Source organism: Callorhinchus milii, unplaced genomic scaffold (assembly GCF_018977255.1).
Source record: "Callorhinchus milii isolate IMCB2004 unplaced genomic scaffold, IMCB_Cmil_1.0 Scaffold8, whole genome shotgun sequence".
Classification (NCBI taxonomy): Eukaryota; Metazoa; Chordata; class Chondrichthyes; order Chimaeriformes; family Callorhinchidae; genus Callorhinchus; species Callorhinchus milii.
In genome coordinates, this window is record NW_024704749.1 from 1,989,654 (window position 1) to 2,015,954 (window position 26,301).

At 42.6% G+C, this 26,301-nt stretch overlaps 2 protein-coding genes across 2 annotated transcripts in view; one reads left to right on the top strand and one right to left on the bottom strand.

Moving 5' to 3' along the window:
• gnaz (guanine nucleotide binding protein (G protein), alpha z polypeptide) overlaps positions 1 to 7,296 on the top strand; it is a 63,378-nt gene extending 56,082 nt beyond the window's left edge. The window contains exon 2 of the mRNA XM_007908725.2: positions 5,399 to 7,296. Coding sequence (XP_007906916.1) covers positions 5,399 to 5,743 — 345 coding nt within the window. The 3' untranslated portion in view covers positions 5,744 to 7,296. The remainder of the gene's footprint in view (positions 1 to 5,398) is intronic.
• rsph14 (radial spoke head 14 homolog) overlaps positions 1 to 24,524 on the bottom strand; it is a gene marked incomplete at its 3' end in the record, with an annotated part of 194,723 nt that extends 170,199 nt beyond the window's left edge. Inside the window, 3 exon segments of the mRNA XM_007908726.2 lie at positions 19,040 to 19,158; positions 19,981 to 20,083; positions 24,196 to 24,524. Of these exon segments, the coding sequence (XP_007906917.1) occupies positions 19,040 to 19,158; positions 19,981 to 20,083; positions 24,196 to 24,394 (421 nt within the window). The 5' untranslated portion in view covers positions 24,395 to 24,524.
• Positions 24,525 to 26,301: the final 1,777 nt, after the last annotated feature.

Below are 26,301 nucleotides of genomic sequence, written 5' to 3' on the forward strand. Positions count from 1 at the left end.
TTCTAGGTCCAAATTTAATAATCAAGAAAAACATCATGTTGTGGCCATTCCCTCTGGATTCGTGGTTGTTTTGTATGTATATCATTACAACTACATTTAGTCTTCATTAAATAATTCATTGTCCTTCATAGCAAAAAGCTGTTTTCGTGTAGTGCTTTTTAGTCATTGGATCCCTTCAAGGTCGTTCCAAATTTTTAAATTGTTGTGCAAACGCTCCAAACTATTAAATGTTATTTATTGCAACCTCAAAAAGGGGATCAATGTGATTACATATGTCAGTATTAAAGCATGCTGGGATCCTGTGTAATTTGCTCTATCACTATATTTTTTAATCATGCGGTTTTAGCTGGTTAGACTTCAATGCACACTCTGGGGTCCACAAGCCTTGGCTTTTGCCAACCTGTGCCTAAGACATTCCGGAATTAGGTAAGCAAGATGTGTCCCTCCAAGGAGAGCATGCGCATTCCATTCTAACAATACATCAACAACAACAACTTGCAGTTATATAGGGCCCTCCACGAAGGGTAGCGTCTCAGAGCGCTTAATAGTGGCGTAGCCTGACTCCAAGCCGGGGGGAGGTGGCCGTAAGCATGGTCAAAGAGGAAAGTTTTCAGGCGGGAGTTGACAGAGGGGAGACAGGGGGGAAGGCGGAGGGATCGAGGGACAGTGTTCCAGAGTGTCTGGGGCGTAGTGGCTGAAAGCGTGACCTCCGATGGTGGGGCAGAGGTTGCGAGGGATGAGCAGGAGGCCAGTGCCAGTCGAGCGGAGGCGCCGGGTGGTGGATTGGGGAGTGAGGAGGTCGGAGAGGTAGGGAGGTGCCAGGGAGGGAAGGAATCTGAACACGAGTGTGAAAATCTTAAAGTTGGTCTGTTCGGTGATGGGGAACCAGTGGAGCCTGGGCCAGAACTAGTAAAATGCGGATACGGAGTTTGGTCCGGGTCAGTATGCGGGCGGCTGGGAATCGAACCGGATGCCTAGGTTGCGCACTGGTTCGGTGAGTCTGAGGGAGAGCCCAGGTAGATTGAGGAATTTAGATCCGCAGGAGTAACGACGTTGACAGGAGCCAAGGAGTATGGCTTCCGTCTTGTCCATATTCAGCTGCAGGAAGTTTACACTCATCCAGGCCCTGATGTCTGCCAGACAAGCTGATAGAATATCGGCAGATTTGGAGTTGGTACTGGAGGACCGCTTGTATCAGACACCCAGCAGACCAAAACATTTTCTTTTAATTTATCATCAGAAAACTGTCTCATGGTAGCCATAAAGCTTAGTAACAGCAGCATGTACAGCATCAAGTATGACTACATATGATCACTGGAGACGTTGGGTTCAATTTTCTATGCTGAATGCTGAAAGAGCAACTCATGTCATCTGGGCAATAAATCTGTGATGGTTGCGCATGTATTCTCCATAAATTAGATGAGCATTTTTTTGTGGTGATAAAAAATTCTCACCACTACCATAGAAAGCTTTAATTGGAGACGCTTGAGTGCAATTAATTGGCATGGGTTCTTTGGAACATTTCACGGTTCATGTCTCAGGCAGACTGTGTGCGTCATGCAACGTTATGGTAGGCTCATCAAGTGCACAGTTGTCACAGAACAGCCTGCATATATTGAGGTGGCCAGTCACAAAGATATAAGTGAGTGGTTCCTTTAAATCTCCTTCCGAAATCCAACCCACGGGCAGATTTTACACATCCCTCCCTCAAACTCCTGCAATCCAGAAAGCCAATAATTTCCCTCCTGATGTAATGTCAGCTACAGCAGTACTGTTCAGTGTAAGCCTGCCTCAGTTGGTAGCATTCCTGCCTCTGACTCTGATTCTGGGTTCAAGCCCCATATCTTCACCTTTGAGTTTACAAGTCTAGATTGACACTGGGGGAACTCTGCATTGTTGAACTATGGTCCTTCAGATAATACAATACAATGCAATACAAAATTACATATAGCGCCTTTGGGCATTATATGTAATTTGTGTACACTCCACCTCACCAAGCCAGTCAGGAACCTGGGCGTCTTGTTCGACCCTCAACTGTTCATTCTCCCCCATATCCGTGCTATGATCCGCTCTGCTTTATCCCTCCACCTCCGCAACATTGCCGTACTCCGCTACTGCCTCACCCCTCAGACCTCAGACCGCCGAAACACTCATTCATCACCTCAAGGCTTGACTATGGAAACTCCTTTCTTGTCGGCCTCCCCAACTCAGATCATTCAGAACTCTGCAGCTCGTGTCCTCTCCCGCACCAGGCTCTGTGACTCCATCACCCCCACCGTCGCCCAACTCCACTGGTTCCTCATCTCTCAGAGGATAGAATTCAAAATCGTCGTCCTCACGTTCAAGGCCCTCCCAGGCCTTGCTCTCTCCTGCCTCGCTGACCTGCTAACTCCCTATCAGCCTGTCATCTCCCTCTGTTCAGCAGGCTCCGGCCTGCTCCATGTCTCCCGACCCGCTCTACCATCGACAGCCAGGCTTTCAGCCTCTCTGCCCCCCCATCCTTTGGAGCTCCAACCCACAGTCCCTTCGCCTTGCTCGCTCCCTTGCCTCATTCAAGGCATGACTCAAGCCCCTCATTTGGAGACCGTGCCTTCAGCTGCACTCCTACTGCTCTGCCCTCCCTCATCCCAACCCTGCCCCACATTAGGACTTCCTCCCGGCTGAAAATGTAATTTTATTGTTGTTGTTTCATGTTGGGAGGACATCCCAAGGCGCTGGACAGCAGGGATTTGGATCCGAGCTCGGGGTTGGGATGTAGGAGTGGAGAGAGCAGGGAGGGCAGGAGGGTGGCCAAAGGCTCGGTTGAAAAGGAGAGTTTTGAGGCATGCATTGAAGGAGGCAAGGGAGCGAGCGAGGCGAAGGGAATATGGGATGGAGTTTCATAGGGTGGGTGCAGAAAGGCTGAAGGCTCAGCCACCGATGGTGGGGTGGAGTAGGCCAGAGCCTGCTGAGCAGAGGGAGCGGACAGGTTGATATGAGGTCATGAGGTCCCAGAGGTAGGAAAGGGCAAGGCCGTGGAGGGCCTTGAAGTTGAGGACGACAATTTTGAACTCTTTCCCTTGAGGGATGGGGAGCCAGTGGAGCCGGATGAGGATGGGGTTGATGGGGTCACGGAGTCTGATGCAGGGGAGAACACAAGCTACAGAGTTCTGGATGATCTGCAACCCTGTGGAGGGAAGAATTGGGAAGGCTGACAAGCTGGGAGTTAGCGTAGTCGAGCCTGGATGTGATGAATACGTGGATGAGGGTTTTGACAGCCTGAGGGGTGAGGCAGTATCCAGCAATGTTGCGGAGGTGGGGGAAGGCAGAGTGGGTCATGACACCAATGTGGGGTAGAAAGGACAGTTGAGGGTCAAAGAAGCCAAAGTTCCGGACTAGCTCAGTGAGGTGGATGCTGATGCTGCCAGTGCCTGAGGTGTGGAGGCGCTGGAGTGAGCCAATCAGAAGAGCCTCAGTCTTGCTGACATTCAACTGTCGAAAGTTGGCTTTCATCCAGGACTTGATGTCTGACATTCTGGAAGGCGGTGCCAGTTGTGGTGCGGATATGAGGAAGAAAGGACAGCTCAGGGTCGAACAGAACCCCGAGGTTCCTGATGGCTTTGAGAGGTGGAGAGTGCAGCCTTGGATGCTGATGCTGTCAGCGCCTGAGGTGCGGAGGCGCAGACGTGAGCCAATCAGGAGGGCCTCAGTTTTGCGCACGTTGAGCTGAAGAAAGTTGTCTCTCGTCCAGGACTCGATGTCAGACAGGCAGACTGTCAGGACATCGGGGGTCGTGGAGTTAAGGGTAGAGGAGGAAAGGTAGAGTTGGGTGTCATCTGCATACATGTGGAAGTTAACCCCATGTCTGCGGATGATGTCACCACAGGGGGAGCATATAGAGGGTGAAGAGGAGGGGACCGAGGATAGAACCCTGAAAACACTGCATGAGACAGTGTGGAGGCTGGAGGAGAAGCCATTTGTGGAGACAAAATGGAGCCGGTGTGAGACAGAGGATCTGACAGAACCTTGAAGGTTAAGGTGATAGGTGGATAGATTGGTCCATAGTGTCAAAGGCAGCAGAGAGGTTGAGGAGGACAAGGAGACAGAGAAGACTACTCGAAAAGAGAGGGGAATTTCTTCTGGTGTCCAGAACTAAGAGGTACTGGACACCACACTGTGTTCCAAGGCTAATGGCAGGGTAGAAGGTGTGGATTATGTGAATTTGAAGTTTGCAAAGCCTTCTCTAAGAAGGATGAAAAACAATATACATAAATATCAATGTTAAGAACTACTGATGTGACTTGAAGCTCTTTCCTGCAAATAAGGAAATAATCCCTGCATTTTAATTTGGTATAGAACTTTATTATGTCATTGAGAATCTCAGAGCACTTAATAGGATGTACAGTAACATATCGTGACTATGTATTTGCAAATTCGGAAGCTAATTTGTGCACAGCAATATCTGCCAAACAGCCATGAAATGAATGACCAATATTATCTGGAGAATCTTCAATGGGATTGAGAAAATCCCAAAAAGTAGGATACACCAAGACAGAACTCAAAATATATGTCCTTTTGTTCTTCTAAGTCTGGAATAGATTATCAGGAAGGTTGATTGATACCAGGATCCTGGACACATTTAAATAAGCAGTTTGGTGCTATGATAGGAAGATGGCAGGGTGTGTATTTTTGGAGGAACTAGGTCAGTTGGGCCAAAGGGCCTTCTTCATCTACACCACTCTTGTAAAAGAAATAAGGCATTCAGAATTCAGCTTTAACTTTCCATTTGGAAATAGTTTTGCTTTACATGTGGTGGTTAACTTTCAAAGCCTTCAAAGCTAAAGTTTGAAATGTTGGAATATCAAATCTTCTCTCCCCACCAAATTGTTTTAAGTATGTAAAAATGAAGGCCTACTGCTCATCCCTTTCCAATATCAGAACATTTTTGAAACTATAAAATGACATCCCTATTTTATTGACCTAAAACACAGCAATTTCAAAACAGGACTGCTTAAGGCTAAAACAATAGTGAGTTATTTACACCTTTCTGGTTTCTGGTTTCTCATCTCCAGTTTAATGGTCCATTACAGTTTTAACCTCCAAATCACCACTATCTAGTAAAAGCTTCAGATAACCGTGCAATTATTTCACCAAAAGATATTATCTTGTGATGCAAGAAATGAAAGTAGATGCAGCAAATTTTCCAGTGCCACTAATTTTAAAGAGCCATATCCCAAATTAAAGCATATGCCTTAAATGCAATAAAAGTTAACTCAATGGATGAATAACAGAAAATATTTTATTATCGGCTGATTTAACTATAATAAAATCTGTTATCTTTTAAGAAAACAATTGATTTGTTTCCTATTCCTACTGAATAAATTTTCCATTTTTCATCAAATATCCTTTCTCATTTCAGAGCCGAATGGCTGAAAGTTTACGTCTCTTCGATTCTATCTGCAACAACAATTGGTTCATCAACACTTCCCTCATCTTGTTTTTGAATAAAAAGGATCTGCTTGCAGAAAAGATCAAACGAATCCCATTGACGGTGTGTTTCCCGGAGTACAAGGGTCAGAACACATATGAAGAAGCAGCCGTCTACATTCAGCGGCAGTTTGAGGACCTCAACCGCAACAAGGAAACCAAGGAGATCTATTCCCATTTCACCTGTGCCACAGACACCAGTAATATCCAGTTTGTCTTTGATGCAGTCACCGATGTGATTATTCAGAATAACTTGAAATACATTGGGCTGTGCTAGGCCATGCTGCTGCTAAAACGAACAAAATCCTCAAAGGAATTCAGATGGTCGAGAATGATTGGACACAAAAGACAGCATGGCACCAAGGGAGGGCAAGGGAAATTACCATGATGGCTATAACTGGATAAAGTCTGAGCTACTGCACTGAATTGCATAACTAACTCACTACATTCTAGTGATTCACAATCCAGCATCATGAGTTCCAGTAAGGAATCATGAGAAACACTGTGATCTCTGATGTTAACCTCCTTTTTATTCAACCTGAATGAACTATAGCATGTATGCAGAGACTTGTTGAGCTCCATGACTTTCATGACTTTGCACCTACAATCTGCAAAGACAGTTAAGCAAAAGCAGGCAAAAGTCATTTTCTGCTCTTTAAAAATAAAAAGGATCAGATATTCTTTGGCTCCTTGTAAATAGGAAATAATACTTATAAGAGAATTTTTAAAATTTAAATATTTAAATTGCCAGGTATAAATATCATGTGGTGTCTCCTCTTCTGTTTCTGTTCTGAATTATACAAAATGTCATTCTTGGTACAATTGATGCTGAAATTACATGACAGTGGCCAAGCAACAATGGAGATGCATCACTTACCCGGTTCCATAATTCAGTACAGAAATTTTACAGGGAAGAGCAACAAGAACAACACACCAACTGTGGAAACTATTGTGCTCTACAGACATTTTACTTTGTTAGAAAATGGAGAAAATTGTTAACCACTGACTGACAATGAGGCAGTTTTACTGAACCGTAAACTGTATTGACATCACTAATACTTGTTTTAACTTGCTGAGACAGCTGAATTGTTCTCTGGGGTATAATAGCAGGCATACATGGCGGGTGGCTAGGACGAGAGGGGCTCACCCCCTACATCTTTCTACAGCTCACCTCTTTAAGGGGAGATGGGAGGGGAAAGCCCTGAGGAGGACCACAGCCAGTCATCCGAGCAGCCCCAGCACATGGTACCCTAGGGCCCACCTCTTGCCCCTTCCCCAACTCATCGGTAACCCCCACCCACCTGGTCCTGCAAGCTGCTCGACGGGAAGTCCTCACCTCTGATTGGCCAAAAGACCTATCAGTCAAGCCAACTGCTTACCTGTCTTAAAGTAGATATACCCTTAAACTGAGCTTTTCTCGCCCAACCCCCACCAAGAATATTTTCACCCGCCGCCTTTGATAGCAGGCGCTCATTGCCTAAATCAGACAAACATTTATAATTAAACTTGAAATGCTCGGCAGGCAGCATTACATTTTCTTTTTTATCCAGACCATTATATTTCTCGGAACATTCACACGACTGAAGTATGTAAATACATTAGAAAATGTAAAGCACACTCTAAAATGTAAAGAACAACACATATACAAAGTCTAGTACAGTTTGTGAATCTCCAGCTAAGGGCTTTGAGACGGATTTTAAAAGCTGTTCACTCGAAGGAATGAAATAAAATGTTAATAGTGGGTAAAATGTGTTGTATCCATTATTGTGAAGGTGATCTACAGGAAGCAGTACTTGCCTCTAATAAAAATTATAACAGTGTCCAATTTTACTTCATGGTATCCATCAACGTAATTTTGTCATAAAAAACAACCTCAGAATACAAAATAGGTTAAAACACTATTCAAAATGTATTTGAATATTTCAAATCTTTTCTTTTGTCCAACTTTTGCTTACGTCCACTTTAGCGGGTGTTGAGCAGAGTATGGAATTTTTCCATACCCCTTTCACACTGCTCGCCAGATTTCTTCAGCTCTTCCCTGAACAGCTGTCGACTACTTAGGACTGTGTAACTTGTGTCCTGCACCAGGATTCACAAGCCTGTCACCTCACCTTCACTCAACTCCACTGGTTCCCCATCCCACAGCGGATCAAATTCAAGATCTTCAACCTCATTTTCAAATGCCTCCATGGCCTTGCCCTCCAAAACTCTGGAAAGCCTTGCTTCCCCAGTTCCTATTGCTTAACAAAACACAGTCTCTTCACACCCCACCTGATCTGCCCAACCACTAGTGGGCACGTTTTCAGATACTGTGCTCCTGCTTTGCATCCCGGAATCTCTCCATTTTGCAGGGCCCTCCCTCCCCCCCTTCAGTACCCACCTTAAGACCTATCATTTTGACCGTGTTTTCGGCACCCTTTCCCCTTTATTAGATCATGGCATATATTTTAATCCCATTTCCTTGCCTTTCTCCGACAACAACTTGTAAGTATTTGGCACCTTTCACACTGGATTGTATCGGAGCATTCAGTCTGATCGGATTCAAGCAAGAGCGAAGAAGGGGAAAGCGGAGGTGACCGTAAACATGAATCAAGTTTCAATGTTGAAGAAGTTGCTCCCTCATCAGTGAATGACAAATTCCAGGTATGCACACTAACACTTATTTCCCTTTTCCTGGCAGGTGGCGCACGTGCAGAGAATACAGTCCACAGTAGAACCCTGTTATAACCCTCTTTGTGCTATAAAGAAGTGTGCTAAGACTGCTATACTGTATATAGCAGCTATCACATAGGGTAACGTCTCAAAGCACTTTTAGAGAAACAGTGCCAGACACCGAACGAGGGTGGAGGAGAATGCTATTTTTGTCAATTTAATTCAAGAATACTATCAAGAAACGCACTTTTCAGAAATTTGCAGAAAATTATGCAAATGAATAGTTTCATATACTCAGTAGTCGGGCATCTATATGTAATTTTTTTTTAAACTACAACACTCAGATTGTTTTAAAGGGGCATTTGAAGCCTGAGATTAGGTTAAATTTAAACATGTTATTTGTTAAAAGCAGTGTTTCCATTTCACGCGATCCATTTGTTTTTTGGCACCAATGATCAATGCAGATTCTCGTTGGGGCTGTGCTCTGCATCCCTGATTCATGAAGGCATTCACACACTGAATTAATGACATCATTATTGCAGGTTTATTGAGAATTGACTCAGTCAATTATGAGCAAATTTATGTCCAATTAACATTCTTAATTTTTTAATTACATTTAACTACATAGGAAAGCTCCCATTTTTGTTTAAAAAGACAGTATTTACAAGTATTACACGGTTACTGCATATTTATTTTAAATATCCCGGCTTATTTAATCTATTGTGGCAATCTTATGTTTTTCTTATTTTATTGATTTTTTTAACATTCCTTTATCTGACCCTTATAATTAACTAAATGCTTCTGTCTATTAGATTTAATTAAGCGCTCTGGGACTCTACCCTAAATGAGGGGTGCTACATAAATGCAACTTGTTGTAATTTTATGTTTGAAAAGCCTTTGGATGGTCAAAAATTTGTCACTTAACATCCATTTTTAATCACTTTGCATTTCATTTCCTTTTATTCTGTGTTGATTCAGCCGCGAGAGAGACAAAGCTGCCAAACATCATTTTGTTTCTCTATAAAATATGGATATATGGCAAATTTCACCATACTTCACATTTGTTAAAACACGCAATCACTCCATTTTGAGAAATATTATGTGAAGCGTTTTTGGACATACTCCTGATATGAAAGGTGCTATACCAAATGTAAAGATTATTATTTATTAAAGTCAAAACATGAAGCTAATAACTCTTACATAAGAGCTAGGACTCACTGATAAATTAACTGTATTGAGGCTTGTGAACTTTATACTACATTTCATTTTCTGTTTAGATCACTTTCAAACTGGCAATCATCTCTGGAGATAAGCTCATATTTATGCAGAATAATAAAATGCTTTGCTTACAACAAAAAGTTTTTTTTCAAAATACTCTAAGAACTGGAGTGTGACCAATAGATGAGCTATTAAAATCACTGGTGTATCATTTTGCTTCTTTCTTTTAAATGGACCACAGCTCACATGTACTTACTGCAATTTGGAGTTGTATAATCTGCTCACTCAGGAAAACAAAATTGTACAACACAGATCCTGGACATTTCCATCATTTTTTTTAAATTGGGGGTTTAACTTTGTATTATTACAATACATTATTTTCACCATACTGTATCATGCAATGTTCAAAGCACCAAAATGCTTCGGGGCCACTATAAGTGACACTGTAATGCAGTTAAACATTCAGTGACATGGAAGAACAACGCAAGTTCCTAAACATGAAACAAAAGGATTATATAATTAACTTTTCTCATGACAATTTCTTTCAATGCTTATATTTTTTTGACAGCAACAAAGATTGTTCAATTCTGTTTACCTGTTTATGTAAATAATACGTTACAAATTTGCAGAGCCCTTTTTGTCAGACACTCGTAATAATCCCATTATAGCACTAGGCTATATGATGTTACAAGTTCAATACGACACTTATATTCATAATATTTATGTCAGCTGGGGAAGCAGTTGGAGGTCGATAATTGACTTTATTGGCAGGTGCCAGCCTAGTTTAGTGATAGCAGTCTCGCCACTGCGTTAGCAGGCTGTGGGGTTCAAACGTCACGTCGGGATTTGACTCACAAAGTCTAAAACGGCACTCCAATGCAGTGATGGATGCGAGTTGCATTGTCAGAGGTGCCTTGCTTCGGATGAGACGTTAAACTGAGGACCTTTCTGCCTGTTCAGGTGGACGTTAATCTCACATCACCACTTCATCGGCCTTAACACACCTCTGTCCCCCTTCCTCCTACTCAACCCACTTCTATCACCTAACCCCCTTGGGAAAAAATCTCCCCCACTGCCTCTCCGCTGCCCTGTAGTCATCTGAATTCCTGCCCCTCTGGACATCCTTTCACAATGACGTACATTCCTCGATCTCTCTCCTCCACAACTCCCTCTCCACCCTCTTGCCCGCCTCACCTCCCAAACCACCTCATATTCCTGTAAATACTCCTGGTATACGAACTCTCAAGCACAAGAGTGTGCGCTGCCGAACGCTCTTGTACCAAATCAAACCTAACGATTCATCAGCAGATCTGGTTTTACTACCGCTCCGCCCTCGCCTCCGCCAAATCATTCTTTTACTCCAAGATAAGATGGAGGCCAAGGACAATCCCAGGCTCTTCTTCTCCACCACTAACCATCTCTTCCATCCATCTTCCCGTTAGCTCCTATCAGCGCCCCCATACCTCAGGCGCTGACAGCATCTCCCTCCATGAATGCACTCTACATCTCACGAAGCCAATACGGAACCTCGGTGTCCTGTTCGACCCTCAACTGTCCTTCATACCCCACAGCCATGCCATGACCCGCTCTGCCTTTCCCCACCTCCACAACATTGCCTGGCTCCGCCACTGTCTCACACGTAGGCCACCGAAACCCTCATACATGCATTCATATAACATCCAGGCTCGACTACACCTGTGTCTACCTCCCCAACTCCTCCCTCTATCGGCTGACAATTATCCAGATCATCTGCAGCCTATTTCCTGTCCCACACCAGGCTCCGCGACCCTATCACCCCCATCCTCCCCCGACTCCATTGGCTTCCCATCACATAGAGGATATAGTTCAAGATCCTGGTCCTCACTTTCAAAGCCCTCCATGCCCTTGCTCCCCCCCAACCTCTGCAACCTCCTAACCCCCTACCAACTTGCCCTCTCCCTCCGCTCAGTGGGCTCCGGCCTGCTTCATGTCCCCCACCACTCCTGTCCTACCATTTGGGCGGGCCTTCAGCCACTCTGCCCCCACCCTCTGGAACTTCATCCTACAATCCCGCCGCTTTGCCCCTCCCTTGCCTCCTTCAAGACCCGTCTCAAGACCCTACTCTTTGATCATGCCTTCGGTCAACCTCCTTTCCCCCTCTATGTGATGGGAAGCCCTCCCCCCTCCCCGATCCCAACCCCCAACTCGGATCTGGATCACTGATTGTCCAGTGTGTTGGGACATACTCCCAACATGTAAGGCGCTATACAAATATAATTTTGTTGTTGTATTTTGTTGTTGTTGTTAAAAAGATTTCATTGCTCTATGGCATGTTTAAAAAAAATGAAATTTCTCCTAGTGTCCTAGCCAACAATTATCCCCAAGTAAAATTGTTCATTTATTTCTTGGCTGTTTATCAAACATTGGTGTGCAAAATTCGGCTGCTGTGGTTTGCCTACAAATACCCAGTCACTCCACTTTACAGTAAATCCTGTGCAGTGCTTCGGGATGTCCTCCTGACATGGAAGGTGCTATACCAAATGCAAAGATTATTATTATTTCATTATTATTATTATTTAATACACTTTAGTGAAAAAGACATTAACCATGGTTCCCTGCTCCTGCTAAAAAGTGTGCATTGTGGTATTGAGTGAGAACAGGATTGAGATCAACTGTGATGCTTTGTATAGCTGCTATCCAGGCTCACATATGCAGTTATTTGAGAGAGGTACTGAGGGCCTGTTGACACCCACAGAGTTAAAACCTTTAGGATTGAAGAAAAGCGCAAAATATTGGCACTATAAAGGTTCTTTCACTTCAAGAAATGGAAGACAATTTCTGTTCAAGGTCTGATAAACAATTTTTAAGAATGTGTCATCAGCTCCAAACCCTATGCCATTGAATTGCCTGATGACAACCGAATAAAAGAGAAATCCCTGCCGACTTAATCATTGCTGTGTTACTGTGACAGCATCCGCTAGCAGGCTATAATTTACAAGACAAAGTGGTTCATTCATTGATTCAAATGGGAAGTTAATAGTTTAGATTTTATTTGGAGTAGTAGTGTAGTTTTTGACTGGGTAATATTGAATGAGTTTTAACCAAAATGTTCTTATTGTTCAAATGATTAATTCTCTTCATATTGATATGTTTCTGTAGCTTCAGCTTTCTCCTCTGGATATGGAAAATGCTGATGTATTTTCTAATGTCTATGTATTTGCTGTGCAACAAATATCAAGAGAATTAAAGCTGCCTTATATCACTGATACAATAAAATTGGATCACAGAATTGCTGTCTTGCCCTGCACATCAAATAAATGCATAATTTAAAAATATTAAAAAAATGGAAATCTATATTAAATATCCATTTACAAATAAGAATATGTACAAGAATGGCTGACATTACTAAAACCGCCCAGGTCCTCAAATGGTTTGCAATCAAAATATGCCCACTCTTAGCAGCCAGACATTATTATTCTGGCTTTGTACTTGCAGGCTACATATAGGACAAACATTCTCTCCGATGCTTCTTTGTGTTGAAAATATTCGAATATAGGCTTATTCCTGCTGTGGTTGAAATCATTTAAACAATTTAAAGCAAAAGAAAGAATTTAATTCTCAGGGATATTTTGTAGATTCTCTATTTAACACATGCTGGACAAGAATGCTGAAAATAATTTTACCTAATCCATAATAATGCATAGTTTTTGGTCATCTGTAAAAAAAATATTCAAATAGACTCTGTGCACATAACAGCTCACTGCATATGATCTGCTGCCTTTGACTGTTTTACTGGTTAAACTGTCTTGATTGAATCAATAAGTTTATTTTGCCTTCCATGCACACAGATAATTCACAACAAAGGCCAGCCAGCAATGAAGCCTACGATAGTGACTTGCAAACGGACTAAACATACTGACCCAAACTCTACACCGCGCCAACAATCCTATGCCTCTTTACAGTGACTCACCATTAATTGCATTGCTGTTTCACGTCAATTTCTTCTCATCTAAATAAAAAGCATTTATTTGACACTATAATTTAACTATTGAGAAGATTCCAGTTACCCGGCCCATTCATTCAGGTATCAGTATTGAAGCAGCAGAATGTGCATATTCTGAGATTTTCCTAAAAAATACCATAAATATATTAAAAGAATATTGAAAGAAAAGCATCTTTAATATAAAACCAACCACTATCTCAGAAAATCTGATCAAAATGCGTTTGACCCATGTGAAAACCTATCACCATGCTTAACATTTTTCAAACCATTCCAGAACCGTGCTTAAAAAGCATCCAAATGAGACAGAGAGTTCCACATATGTATTGCCACAAAACAATGGAAAATTCTGTGTGTCTGGAATGGAAACCATACTCTCTGCCTGGAGTGACGCACTCTGCTTACCAACTTTCTGAGAGTATTAAGTGCAGCAAAGCAAAAGCCAAGACTTGGAGTCATTGTAAAGAGGCGTAGGATTGTTGGCGCGGTGTAGAGTTTAGGTCAGTATGCTTAGAGTGTGCATTTGGGGTACTACTGGAATTTAGAAAGCTGAAACCTCATAGCTTGCTATTAAGTACTGTCTGGCAAACGTCCTGCTGCTTTTCCAGCTAGGTCTTCCCGAATGCAAATTCAGCTTTATAGAGAAATACATATTGTAGCATAAGATCAAAATGTTGATATTCACTCCTTTTCAGTCATACATTGCTGAAATGTATTAAACTTTTTGATTTCCTGTTCATTCATAGTCTCAGAATGTCACCACGTTACGTCTGTGCAATTTAAAATTCAGTGAAGAAGACTTGTTATGTTGTAAAAAGCACTTATTTTAATGAAAAATATTTTCAAAATATCATGGTCCTTTCAAACAATCATTTAACATTAATTTGCTTCAGTCACCATTAACTGAATGAAAGGTATATTGAGGCAACAAGTCATGCATAGTAATCTCTTTAATCCAGGCTGTAGATTCTGCAGATTCAAAGCAACATAGAATTATGTAAAACGACTACACAATTTGAGTATTTTTAAAATTCTACACATGATCTAGGCTCCAGAAATTGTCTAATCTTCACAAAAACTTTGTGCAAATAGAATTTGTTTTAAAAATCCTGGATCCTAAAAGAACAGATTTTCTGAATTTTGTCAGTTAATCAATCTAAATGTTATGGTCTAGTAGACTATGCAAATCTGTGACCCATTTGAGCAGCTCAGCTGCATAGTAACTGGGGACCGTTAAAGTTAGCTTTTACTAATTTCACCATAAATATCTGGATTTTTTCAGTGTCAGTCGATTGATAATAAGCCTTTTTTTCCTGAAAAAAAATGTTTTTTAGCTGCCGGATGAACATTCATTGCAATCCTGCTGATTGGAAATCGCGTGCCCACGGGTGATTTTTGAATCTGCAATGAGTACAGCATCGTACATACAGCCGTAATGTGCTTCAGGATGTATTTTTTATTTAACACCAGAATTGCTCATATTTGTTACATGCGATCTGTGAAGAAGCGGGCTGATTTTGTGCTGGAAAAAATTGTGGTATACTCTGGCTACCTTTACTATGGGAAAAACAAAATCAGTGTTTTTTAAATTATTTACCTTCTAAGTCTCCAATTGCCTCTCTCCATTTGAATTCCTCTCATTTTTTGAATGCAAAATAGACCTAAAAAACCTGATAAAAAAAGTATCTGGGTTTTTATTGTGTAGATAAAAGCAGCCTTCAATGGTCTTTAAAAGGAACACACAGGTCATTTCAAATCACACATCCTCACTAGCATCACAACTACCAATTCACCTCAAGGCATTAACTTTTCTCACCAAAATCAAATTACATTCCTTTTATAACTGCATTTATCATATAGTTTGTGTGAAAAATGATTTACTCACATACTGTATGGTAGGAGCTCTAAATGTAAAATATTATACATCATTAGATCAACACAAAAGCTTCACAAAGAAAATTGGATCTCATCCTTCTAGAATAGCTTCCCTGATATCTTCTGAATGCAGTGTCAAGCAATTTCTTAAATTAGTCCAAAATCCAGGCCTAATCATCCTTCCATTTGTTAATTACCCATTGTGTAAAGGCATACTTCCAAGCAACTGACCTGAAAGTTCATTTTACACCATTGCCCTCTTGTTTGTCTGCCTTAGAATAAATTATTCTGGATTTACTTTTTCAATCCATTTAGTATCTTATATACATAAGATGTCTCCTTTCAGCTAATCCATTTGTTCCTCATAACTCATACCGCTAAATTGGAATCATCTTTACTGCTCTGCACTGCCTGTAAAGCCTGGGCAGCCCCTTTGGATTTTTACTGGGAAATATTCAAGCACAGACACATAAAAAATTGAAATAAAGATAAACAAAGTGTTCAAAATGGTCATAATATTAATTGCTAGAAATCATTAATAATGATAATCTGACCCAGAGGATGCCAGTAATTTGTTTAAGATGAAGATACAAGTTTATGGGAAATATCAATACAACTATTAGCTCAATAGCAAGCAGGAAATTAAACCTTGGTTCAAAACGTTTTGAAATGTTTAAGATGTTGTACTCATTATTAACATTTGCAAAATCATCAAAAATTATCTTTGCGGAAATTATCTTTTTAACTAATGAAATGGCTTATCCCACATTGGGCAACAGGGAGAAAGGTTTACCTGGGATTAAGGTGTGAAGGAGCAAGTTATTGTTCGCGAGCATAACTAAACTTTGCTTGTGAATGAGTCCCTGTCTTCTGTTAGGATATGCTATCTCATTTCCCTGTGGGTTGTTCTCTCAATGGGTCACAGTCTATCTTTGGGTCCATCATTCTGTCTGCATCATGAATCTTTTCTGTGAGTCACTCCCCCTCTGACTTGCAAATTGTGTCACACACTCACTTACTCTTTCCTTTCTCTGTTCCCTCATAATCTGACTCTTCCCGTTTCACACAGCCATTACTGTCTGTTCCCTCTCACTCTCCTAGCTCCCACTGTCACACTCACACTTATCCCATGCCCCACACTCCCCATCATCTTTCATCCCTTGCACTTATCTTCTCCTCCTCCCTTTCCTCTCTTTTTTTACAATCAGAGAGAATATCTTTTTATCCTGGGTGAGAATTTGTTTTGAAACAGAAACATTTTAAATTTTCTGTGCTGAAATGTGGAACTGAGCAAGAAAGCAACAGACATTTTGATTGTTTGGTCTTTCTCTAGAAATCAGGACTAATAAGTGTATTAGTGACAATCAAAATACCAAAAAAAAGTGTATTCAGTTGAAAATATCAAAGGATTTATAAAGAAATACATCATGGTTGACATTTGTCAAGCTTGTGGGCTTGTGTCTGTCACAGTCTCTTCACACAGCTGTAACAGAATAATATGATATAAATTGGACTGTTTTTGATTACTCCACTTCCTCCCACGATTAAACCCACTAGGCGAAAGCTTGGGAAATATCTAGTTTCTGTGATGCTGCATAGGGTTTCACTATAATTACTATTTGCTATGTTACTCTTTTGTGCTACAAGAGGCATTGAAATGATGTTTAAAGCTATGCAGGCAGATACGGTGAAATAACCATTATTAGACACAGAACATCCAATTATGTTGGTGATAGATTTAATAATAGGTTTATGATTAAGATGCACCTCAGTCACTATGTATCACAAATGTCACCCATTTAAAGCTATCAGCCATTCAGATAAGGAAATTCAGTCTTATAAATTACAAACTGAACAAAAGCATTTAAAGTAAGAACATCACCACAAACAGAGCAATATACATTTTAAATCAAATCACGTAACCAATTCAAAATTCATAGATGCCAACAGAACAAAAATAATTGGAAAATGTTGATAAATTGTTGCTCGAAACACTGCCTTAGAGAGAAGAGCAAATAGTAATCCAGGGTAGCATATAAACAGTATTTGATTCATCAAGTCCTCCTGAGATTTCTCCACATAAACTATGTTCTGATCCTGCTCACTTCTTATACCTTTTTGAATGTTCTTCTTTTTCAAGCATCTATCTAATTCCCTTTTAAAATAATTTGAAAGATGGCTATTTACTATGATCTCCACTAAAATAAAATCAAACTAGTGCATATCAGCAGTTACAAATTCCAATTTAACCAAATAAACCAAATTAGAAAAAAACATTACAAAAATGGTTGAGTGCAACTCTCTCAAGTGCATGGACCAGCTCACTCATCACTGACCAAGTCCGAACAATGTGACTCAACAACAAATCAAGCAGGATGATTCATTACATTCCAGGGCAGACAAAAGGATGGCATTCTTAGCGCAAATGGCAATTAACAGCTGTAATGGATTACTGGGAAATTTGGTTGAGGCAGGGACACTAGAGATACTGAACACATTAAGTACAAGTGCAAAACATAAAAATTGATGAAGTGTCTAATATTTGACTGGCCAGCCAACTGTGCACAGAAGGAACATGGCAGATGAGGTGAATGTCTTCCACATCCACAGGTTTGAGGATGGGTTAGATACACAGCTGACCAAAACAGCCGATTAGTACAGCTTTTTAGACATAGAAAGTTCTATTTTCTTCATACGTACATGATACTGTTCACAATTTTAGCTTTATTCTTTCTGTTAAGCTATGCAATTGCTTTGCACCTCATACTGTCATGCTGTCAGTCACATAACTGGCATATTTGGCACCTTCTTTTTATGTTGGGGAGAGACAACCAATTTTTGGCTGTTATATAATATGACCGGATTGTACCCATATATCCACTGAAAACATCTGAAGCCATAAATGCCACCTTAAGTCTGTGTTCTTTAAACCATCTAGTGGCAAAATAACTTTGGGGCTACTGTGGTACATATCATCTGAAGGACCAGACCAGTTTGTCTTCTATTACAGCAGGATGCCATCTGGTGGAACAACCTCAGAGTCCAACACCATCAGTTACATGGAGAGAGCAATCTCAGCTTTGTGGTCAGAAATAAACTGTTCACCTAAATGTTTTTGCTTCCATATACAATGCATAGATCAACCAAATTAAAATTTTGTTTTAAAAAATTAAACAAAATGTTACAGTAACAATGATAACAGGCACTATTTGGCAAGTGTTTCTAAATTATCAAAATCTTCAAATAAATAAAATGCCACAATGAATTATACTTTCAACATTTTAAAATAGTTTCAACAACAAATACTGATAACCTCATTAAACCACCAAGCTGAGAATTGAGAAGGTATTGATGAGTCAATCAGTCAGCAAGTAGATAACAAATTGGAAGGGGGGGTTGGTGGGTGAGAGTAATAATTCAGGATATATGGAAATCTCCTGATCCAATGTGTGACTTCATGCAAAGATTGGTACCGGTTTTGCTAATTGTGAAAGCTGCCAGTTAATCATTAAGCAATCTTTCTAATAGGGCTGTGGGGAGTATAAACAATAACACTCCACAACTTCAGATTTTAGTAACTGTATATTTTGGATCAGAAAACCCAGAATTACACATAGTCTGAACAATGAAATTATATTTTAAATCAGTTCAAATAACTACTGTATTTCATACATTTGCCAACAATAACTTTACATGGAATACACTTCAGTATTCTATAACATTTACTGTGTGAGCCATCAGAGAAAGTCTAAAACATGACAATTAAAAATGTTCAGATAAATGTGATTATCTTTTATTCCTTCACTTGATTCCCTTTTTTTGTTTTCTCTTCTGAAATAAAACTCCTACCTGTAGGGATCTCAGATAACATTTCCAGAGCCATATGCATATATTTACGGCAAATTGGCTGAGGGTCATCAAGCAGCTTAGAGAGTGGCTGAATTACATCATGTTTGAGAAATGCAAACCTAAAGAGATTCAAAGAGAAAATACTTCACAAACTTTGAGAATGAACAGTTTGCATTAGCATTGCCAAAAAACAAACATATCTTAAATTTTTGCTAATTCTTCACAAAATAATGCTGCAAAATAATGACATCTGTTTGCATTTGCAATACTCATAATGTAATCAATAAATACAAACTGAACTACCTATATACCTTAAAACGCAAAATATTACAGATGCTGGAAATCTGAAACAAAAACAGAAGTCGCTGGGAAGTGGGAACTTCCCAGCCACTTCGGTTTTTGTTACCTATATACCTCAGTACTTTGCCAAGAACATGAGACCACTTACATTAAACACATTTTTTTTATAAAACCAAAATATTATATTATATATAATATTATATATTATATTCCTTGACAGAAGTAAATTTTCTTAAAAACCTAAATGGCATTCAACAATAGTAAAAGTATGGATAATTGGGATGAGCATTTTGATCAACTTATCACATGCATTTGAAGCTAGATACTTAGAAGACACTGAAATGATATCAAGCAGTATAACAACTTATCCCCACTTCTTACCACAGCAATTCATTAACAATTAAGCAATTAACAGGATCTTATATATGGGGAAGGGGGCAGACCTGACGAGACGAGACTGAGCCTGGACTAAGGCTGGACCATAAACGCATTCTCTCTGAGGTTACCGATCCTTTGTTTTCTTCTGTAGGTTTTCATTGTTTGATTTTTATTAAACTGGAATGTGCTTGCTAGATGATTCTTGTCTTGCGTTCGTGATAATTAAACACAACTAGATCAACTCACCCAAGCTGCTATCTTACCTGCCAATACTATGTGTGACCAAAACATAGAGAATTTCTGTGGTCTTGTGACGGACAGTACTGTCTTCATCTTCCAGCAGAGTTTTCAGATTCTTTAAGCAGCCTAATGAAAGAAAAAAGCGTTAATTATCCAATATTTACTTCCTAAAGTTTTAAAATGAAAATAAATGCAGCTAGTTGTGTATTTATAATATCATGATACAAAAGAATAATGACTGTGTAAGCCTGAAAATTTCCCTTTATCTGGAATGGTGTGCGGACTCTCTCCCTGCAGACACATTGCCTGCTTACCAAATTCTATGCCGCAAATTGGTAAGAGCCTATGTTTGGGGACTGCAGAGAGTGTGTTGGGTACTGCTGGAGTTTAACCAACTAAAGCTGTACGGATTGCCATTGTGAAACTATCTGTAAAGCTTTCAACTGCTTGTCTAGCTAAGACATCCTACGTATTGACAACAACAAATTAAGGCTTGTACTTACAGGGTTAACAGAAGCCAAGTGGGTTGAAGCCCTACCCCCAGTGACCTGTCTGCCCTATCTTGTCCTGCTAATGAGCCAGACTGGCTGCTCTGTACCAACATTAAGTTGGAGAACTTCATGAATCAGACAACTGAGATCACCACAGAGGATCATCGATTCCAATATTCCATTGCCAGGCACGTCACCTTGGGACCACCTCAGCCCAAAGAACCCTGCTTATCTCCCAAATGTTCTGACGAAAGGTCTTCAACCTAAAACGTTAACTCACTTTCCTCTCTCCATTGATGCTACCTGACCCCATACTTCATTTTTATTTCAGATTTCCATCATCTGCAGTATTTTGCCTTTTTTTTTAACCTCCTAAATCAGACATGGCTTCTCCTCCAGCCCCGTACCATCTTATGCAGTGTTCCTCAGGGCTATGTCCTCAGTCCTCACCTCTTCAACCTGTACATGCTCCCGCTTGGTGACATCATCTGCAGACAAGGGGTCAACTTCCACACGTAGCTGGATGACACCCAATTCTATCTCTCTGCCTCCACCCTCGACTCCAGGACCACTGATGTCCCGACAGAATGTCTGTCAGACATCAATTCCTGGATGAGAGTTAACTTTCTACAGTTCAACGTCAGCAAGACCAAGATTTTCCTGATTGGCTCGCGCCAGCGCCTCTGCACCTCAGGCACTGGCAGTATCAGCATCCACGGATGCACACTCCACCTCAATGAGCCAGTCAGGCATCCTGTGCAACCCTCAACTATCCTTCCACCCCACATCCGTGCCATGATCCACTCTGCCTTCCCCCAACTCCGCAAGATCGCCCGGCTCCGCCACTGCCTCACTTCTCAGGCCACCAAAATCCTCATGCATGCCTTCACGACATCCAGGCTCGACTATGCCAACGGCCTTCCCAACACTTCCCGCCACAAGCTGCAGATCATCCAGAACTCAGTTCATGACCTCTCCCGTACCAAGCTCCATGACCCCAACACACTGACCCTCGCCCGGCCGGCTCCACTCGCTCCCCATCCCTCAGAAGATCGAATTCAAAATTTTGGTCCTCACCTTTAAGGCCATCCATGCCCTTTACCTCTTCTACCTGCTAATCCCTTATCAACCTGTCCGCTCCCTCCACTCAGCAGGCTCCGGCCTGCTCCATGGCCCCCGCAAGGCCCGCCCCACCTCTCTGTCACCACCACTTCAGTCTCTCTGTCCCCACCCTCTGGAACTCCATCCCACATTCCCTTCACCTCACTCCCTCCCTTGCCTCCTTGAGGGCACACCTCAAGACCCTACTCTTCGACCGAGCCTTTGGCCACCCTCCTACCTTCTCTGCCCTCCACCCTCCCTGATCCCCAACCCACTCCTAATCCCTGATTGTTCAGCGCCTTGGGACATCCTCTCGACATGAAAGGTGCTTTACAAATGTAACTATGTATTGTATATGTCTGATCAAAAAAAAGAAACACACAAAAGCTGAATAGCAAGCATCATTCATCAACTGTCAAAATATTCTGAGGCGAGGATATCGAAAATTGATTGCTTCAGCAATTATCTCCCCAATCTAAATCACATGCATACAATTTTGGAGGTTTACAATGTTATTACCTCTTGTGACAAATAATCGGGAGGTCACACAAGCAGAATCCTGATTCCGAAGGATTTGGGACCTGTCCCCTATTGTTTTTCTTATTGACATAGCACCTTATCACATTGTCGAAACATCTCAAATCGCTTCATAAGATTTCACTGTAAAGTATAGTGACTGTGTATTTGCAGGCAAACACAGCAGCCAATTTGTGTATAGCAATGTCCTACATGAAGCCCATGAAGTGAATGAACAATTTTTCTTTGATGGGGTGGTTGACCAGGACTGGGAGTAACTCCCCTCACTTTTCAAACAGTGCCTGTTCAGTTGGTCTTTAACATCCAACTAAACAGGCAGACTCGTCTAGTCCAAAGGACGGGGTACCTCCGACAATGCCGTGCACCCCAAGCACTGCTTTGGAGTGTCAGTCGACTTAGAGGGACCTTGGTCTTCTTTCTCCCAGCAAATTCTTATGTTCTTATGCAGAAGAATGAGGAGAGGAAATATAAACTAGATGGTACAATCTTAAAGGGGATACAGGAACAGAGAGACCACATAAGCAAATCTTTGAAGGTGGCAGGACTGGTAGATAAAGATGTTAAAAAAGCATACAGGATCTATGGCTTTGTAAATAGGGGCATAGAATCCAAAAGTAAGGAGGTTATGATGAACATTTATAAAACACTGGTTAGGCCTCAGCTAAAGTACAGTTCAGTTCTGAGTACCACACTTTAGGAAAGATGTCAGGGCCTTGGAGTGGGTACAACAACAACAAAATTACATTTGTAAAGCACCTTTCACGTCAGGAGGACGTCCCAAGCCGCTGGACAGACAGAGTTACAGACCCGAGCTGGGGGTCAAGGTGGGGGAGGGCAGGTGGGGAAGCAGGGAGATCAAAGGCACGGTCGAAGAGAGAGTCTTGAGATGGGTCTTGAAGGTGGCAAGGGAGGGGGCGAAGCAGAGGGACTGCGGGATGGAGTTCCAAAGGGTGGGGGCAGAGTGGCGGAAAGCCCGCCCGCCAATAGTGGGGCGAGCAAGGCGGGGGACAAGAAGCAGGGGATGCTGAGCAGAGGAGAGAACAGGATGGTAGGGGGTTAAGAGGTCGTAGAGGTCAGGGGGAGCGAGATCATAGAGGAAGATGAGGACCAGGATCTTAAACTGTATCCTCTGTGTGATGGGAAGCCAGTGGAGATGGGCAAGGATGGGAGTGATAGGGTTGCGGAGCTTAGTGAGGGTGAGGACACGGGCTGCCGAATTCTGGATGATCTGCAGCCTGTGGAGGGAGGATTTGGCGAGGCCGACAAGCAGTGAGTTTGCGAAGTCAAGCCCCAATGTAATGAAAGCATGTATGAGGGTTTTGGCGGCCTGCGGTGTGAGTGGCGGAGCCGGGCAATATTGCGGAGTTGGAGGAAGGCAGATTTACCAGGATGGTACCAGGAATGAGGGACCGCAGTTATCAGGAGAGGCAGAGAAGCGAGGATTATTCTCCTTGGAGCAGAGAAGATTACGAGGAGACTTAATCAAAGTTTTCAAAATGATGAGGGGATTCGATAGGGTGAAGAAGGAGAAACCATTCCCATTGGCGGGTGGGTCGGTAACCCCAGGACACCGATTTAAAATAGTTATTAAAGAAACAGAGGGGAGGTGAGGAGAAATGTTTCCACACAGCGAGTCGTTGGGATCTGGAATGCGTTGCCTGAAAGGCTGATGGGAACCGATTCGATAACAACTTTTACAAAAGAAGTGGATAGATATTTGGGGAGGACTATGGGGAGAGAGCGGGGGAGTGGGGGAGTGGAGTGGGATCGATTTGGACAGCTCTTTTCATAGAGCCGGCACAGGCACGATGGGCCGAATGGCCTCCTTCTGCTCTGTATGATTCTACGAATCTTCAGGACAGGACACGTCAGGCGACTGCAAGGATGGCGGAAGGCGAACCGGAGAAGACATCGGTCCTGTAGGAGCAAATTCTTATGATCCTTAGATGGGGTTCCAAGTCCCAGGGTGGAGGTTGATGACCGCACAACTTTGTGACTGAGAGAGGCCGGAGTGCCAACAGAGCCGGGCTGGGCTGCCTGGCCCACCACGCCGTGCCTTGTGTCAAACGAATGAAGTACCTAACGCCAGCGTGTCGTCGCTGCACTTACCGATCTCTATGGCCTTGTAGGCTAACTCGGGGTCGTGGAGGAGGTCGCAGAGGGCCATGAGCGCCCGCTGCCTGGTCAGCAGCTCGGGGTCGGCCAGCTCCCGGTTCAGCTTGGGCAGAGCCCGGTCCCCGAAGGCGATGGGCGCTTTGGTGGGGTCGATGTGAGGGGGCAGTTTGGCAGAGATCCTGGTGTCAGCCATTGTACGGAGTGATTTCAGGGGCTGAGGTTAAAAGGGGGTGTGAGGAGAAGCGGCGGTTGGGGGGTGGGTTTGAAAGCCGACGGCGGCTCGCGCCTCCCGCCTCTCTCCGTCAGCAGCAGCTTGGCGCGGTCACCAGGGCAACGCCGGCGCCTCGGTCGCCAAGGCAACGCGCGGGGGGGGCCTCGCGTGTGTCGTCGCCATCGGCCGCCCCGGGGAGTGCCTCGCACGGCGCCTGCACACAGGGAGGTTATCTTTTCAAAAAAAACGTCGATATAAGGTTAATGACCAGCACTCACTCCTGTGGTGTATCCTTTATAAAACATTTACCCTTCCTCACGACTGACTCCGGTTCGGTTTCCTTCACTTTATTTTTGATATATATATGTATTTCACAAAAGCGCAGGCATGTTTTGAGGTCAACTAAAAGCCGCCCTTGTTGGCTCAGTGACCTGGTGATAATAAACACTAATAATAATAATAATATTGATAAGAATAATCCTCGCGTTTGACGTACAGCGCCTGATCGCGTCCGCGGGACGCCTCAAAGCGCTTCGCTGCAAAGTGTGGTGACTGTGTGTTTCGTGGGCCAATCGCGGCAGCCGATCGCACCCGGCGACGTCCCCCACAAACAGTCGTGGATTGAAGTGACCAAATTATTATTATTGCTTCTTTTGACGGGATTGTTACTCCCCACGGAAAAGCGCTCCTGCCAATCGACTGACAACCCAACCAGGCTCCTACTTACCGCTGGGTAAACAGAGGCGCGCGGGCGGAGTAAAGGAAACTCGCCCAACATGGCCTACCGTCCGGCAATCAAACCCAAGTCTCCTCTCGCTTGCGCGGCGAGTGCTCCTGACACTGAGCTAAAAGTGCTCAGAGTAACGGCTGAAGTCTGGACTTGAGAAAATGCCATTGGATCCATCAGCTACTAGAGATTCCATGGAGTTAGTTGCCGCGTTGCTGTAACGTGTCAAAAATGTGCAAGGCATTAACAGAGAAGACAAACAAAATGCTGAGCTGTATCGTCATATCAGTTTCGCCCACAATATACAGTCGATTCACTTTACAGTGTGTTCTGTGAAGCGCTTTGGGACGTCCTCCCGACGTGAAAGGCGCTATATCAAATGCAAGGATTATTATTATTATTATTGTGTGAAGCGCTTTGAGACGTCTCAAAGACATGAAAAGCGCTATGTCAAATGTAAGGATTATTATTATTATCAGTTGAGTTCAGATCCCTAGACTTCAGACTTCATACTCAAGCCATCTAGTGCTCTGGACAGGCCACACCTAGAGTACCTACAAATACGGTTCAGGTCACTGCGCCATACAACAACAACTTGCATTTATATAGTGCCCTCCACGCAGGGTAGCGTCGCAGAGCGCTTAACAGTGGCAGAGCCTGACTCCGTGCCGGTGAGCAGTCAAAGAGGAAGGTTTTTAGGCGGGACATGAAAGGGGGAGAGAGGGGGCAAAATGGAGGGATTGAGGGAGAGTGTTCCAGAGTTTCAGGGCGTAGTGGCTGAAAGCACGACCTCCAATGGTGGGGCGGAGTGTGCAAGGGACGTGCAGGCGGCCAGTACCACACGCCCAGAAAGTTCATGTCTTTGGTGTAGCTAGCGGACATCAAAATTAAATTAATTCAAAATGAAAGCAAACTTCTAAAGTAAGAGCCTACCCTTACATCCTAAATTATACATCCTTGAACAGATGTGTTCCTGGCCAGATATTCCCATTGTTACAGCAGTACAAGGACCATCGCCAGCATTCAAACATTAGTATCCATACTTTTGTATACTTGTTCTGTAGATTAGAGTTCAGTGACATCTAAAATCCTACTAAACTATCTTGGCCCTTTCTTACTATTTTAGTGGATCTGCTGAAAAAACTCCACAAACCCACCACCA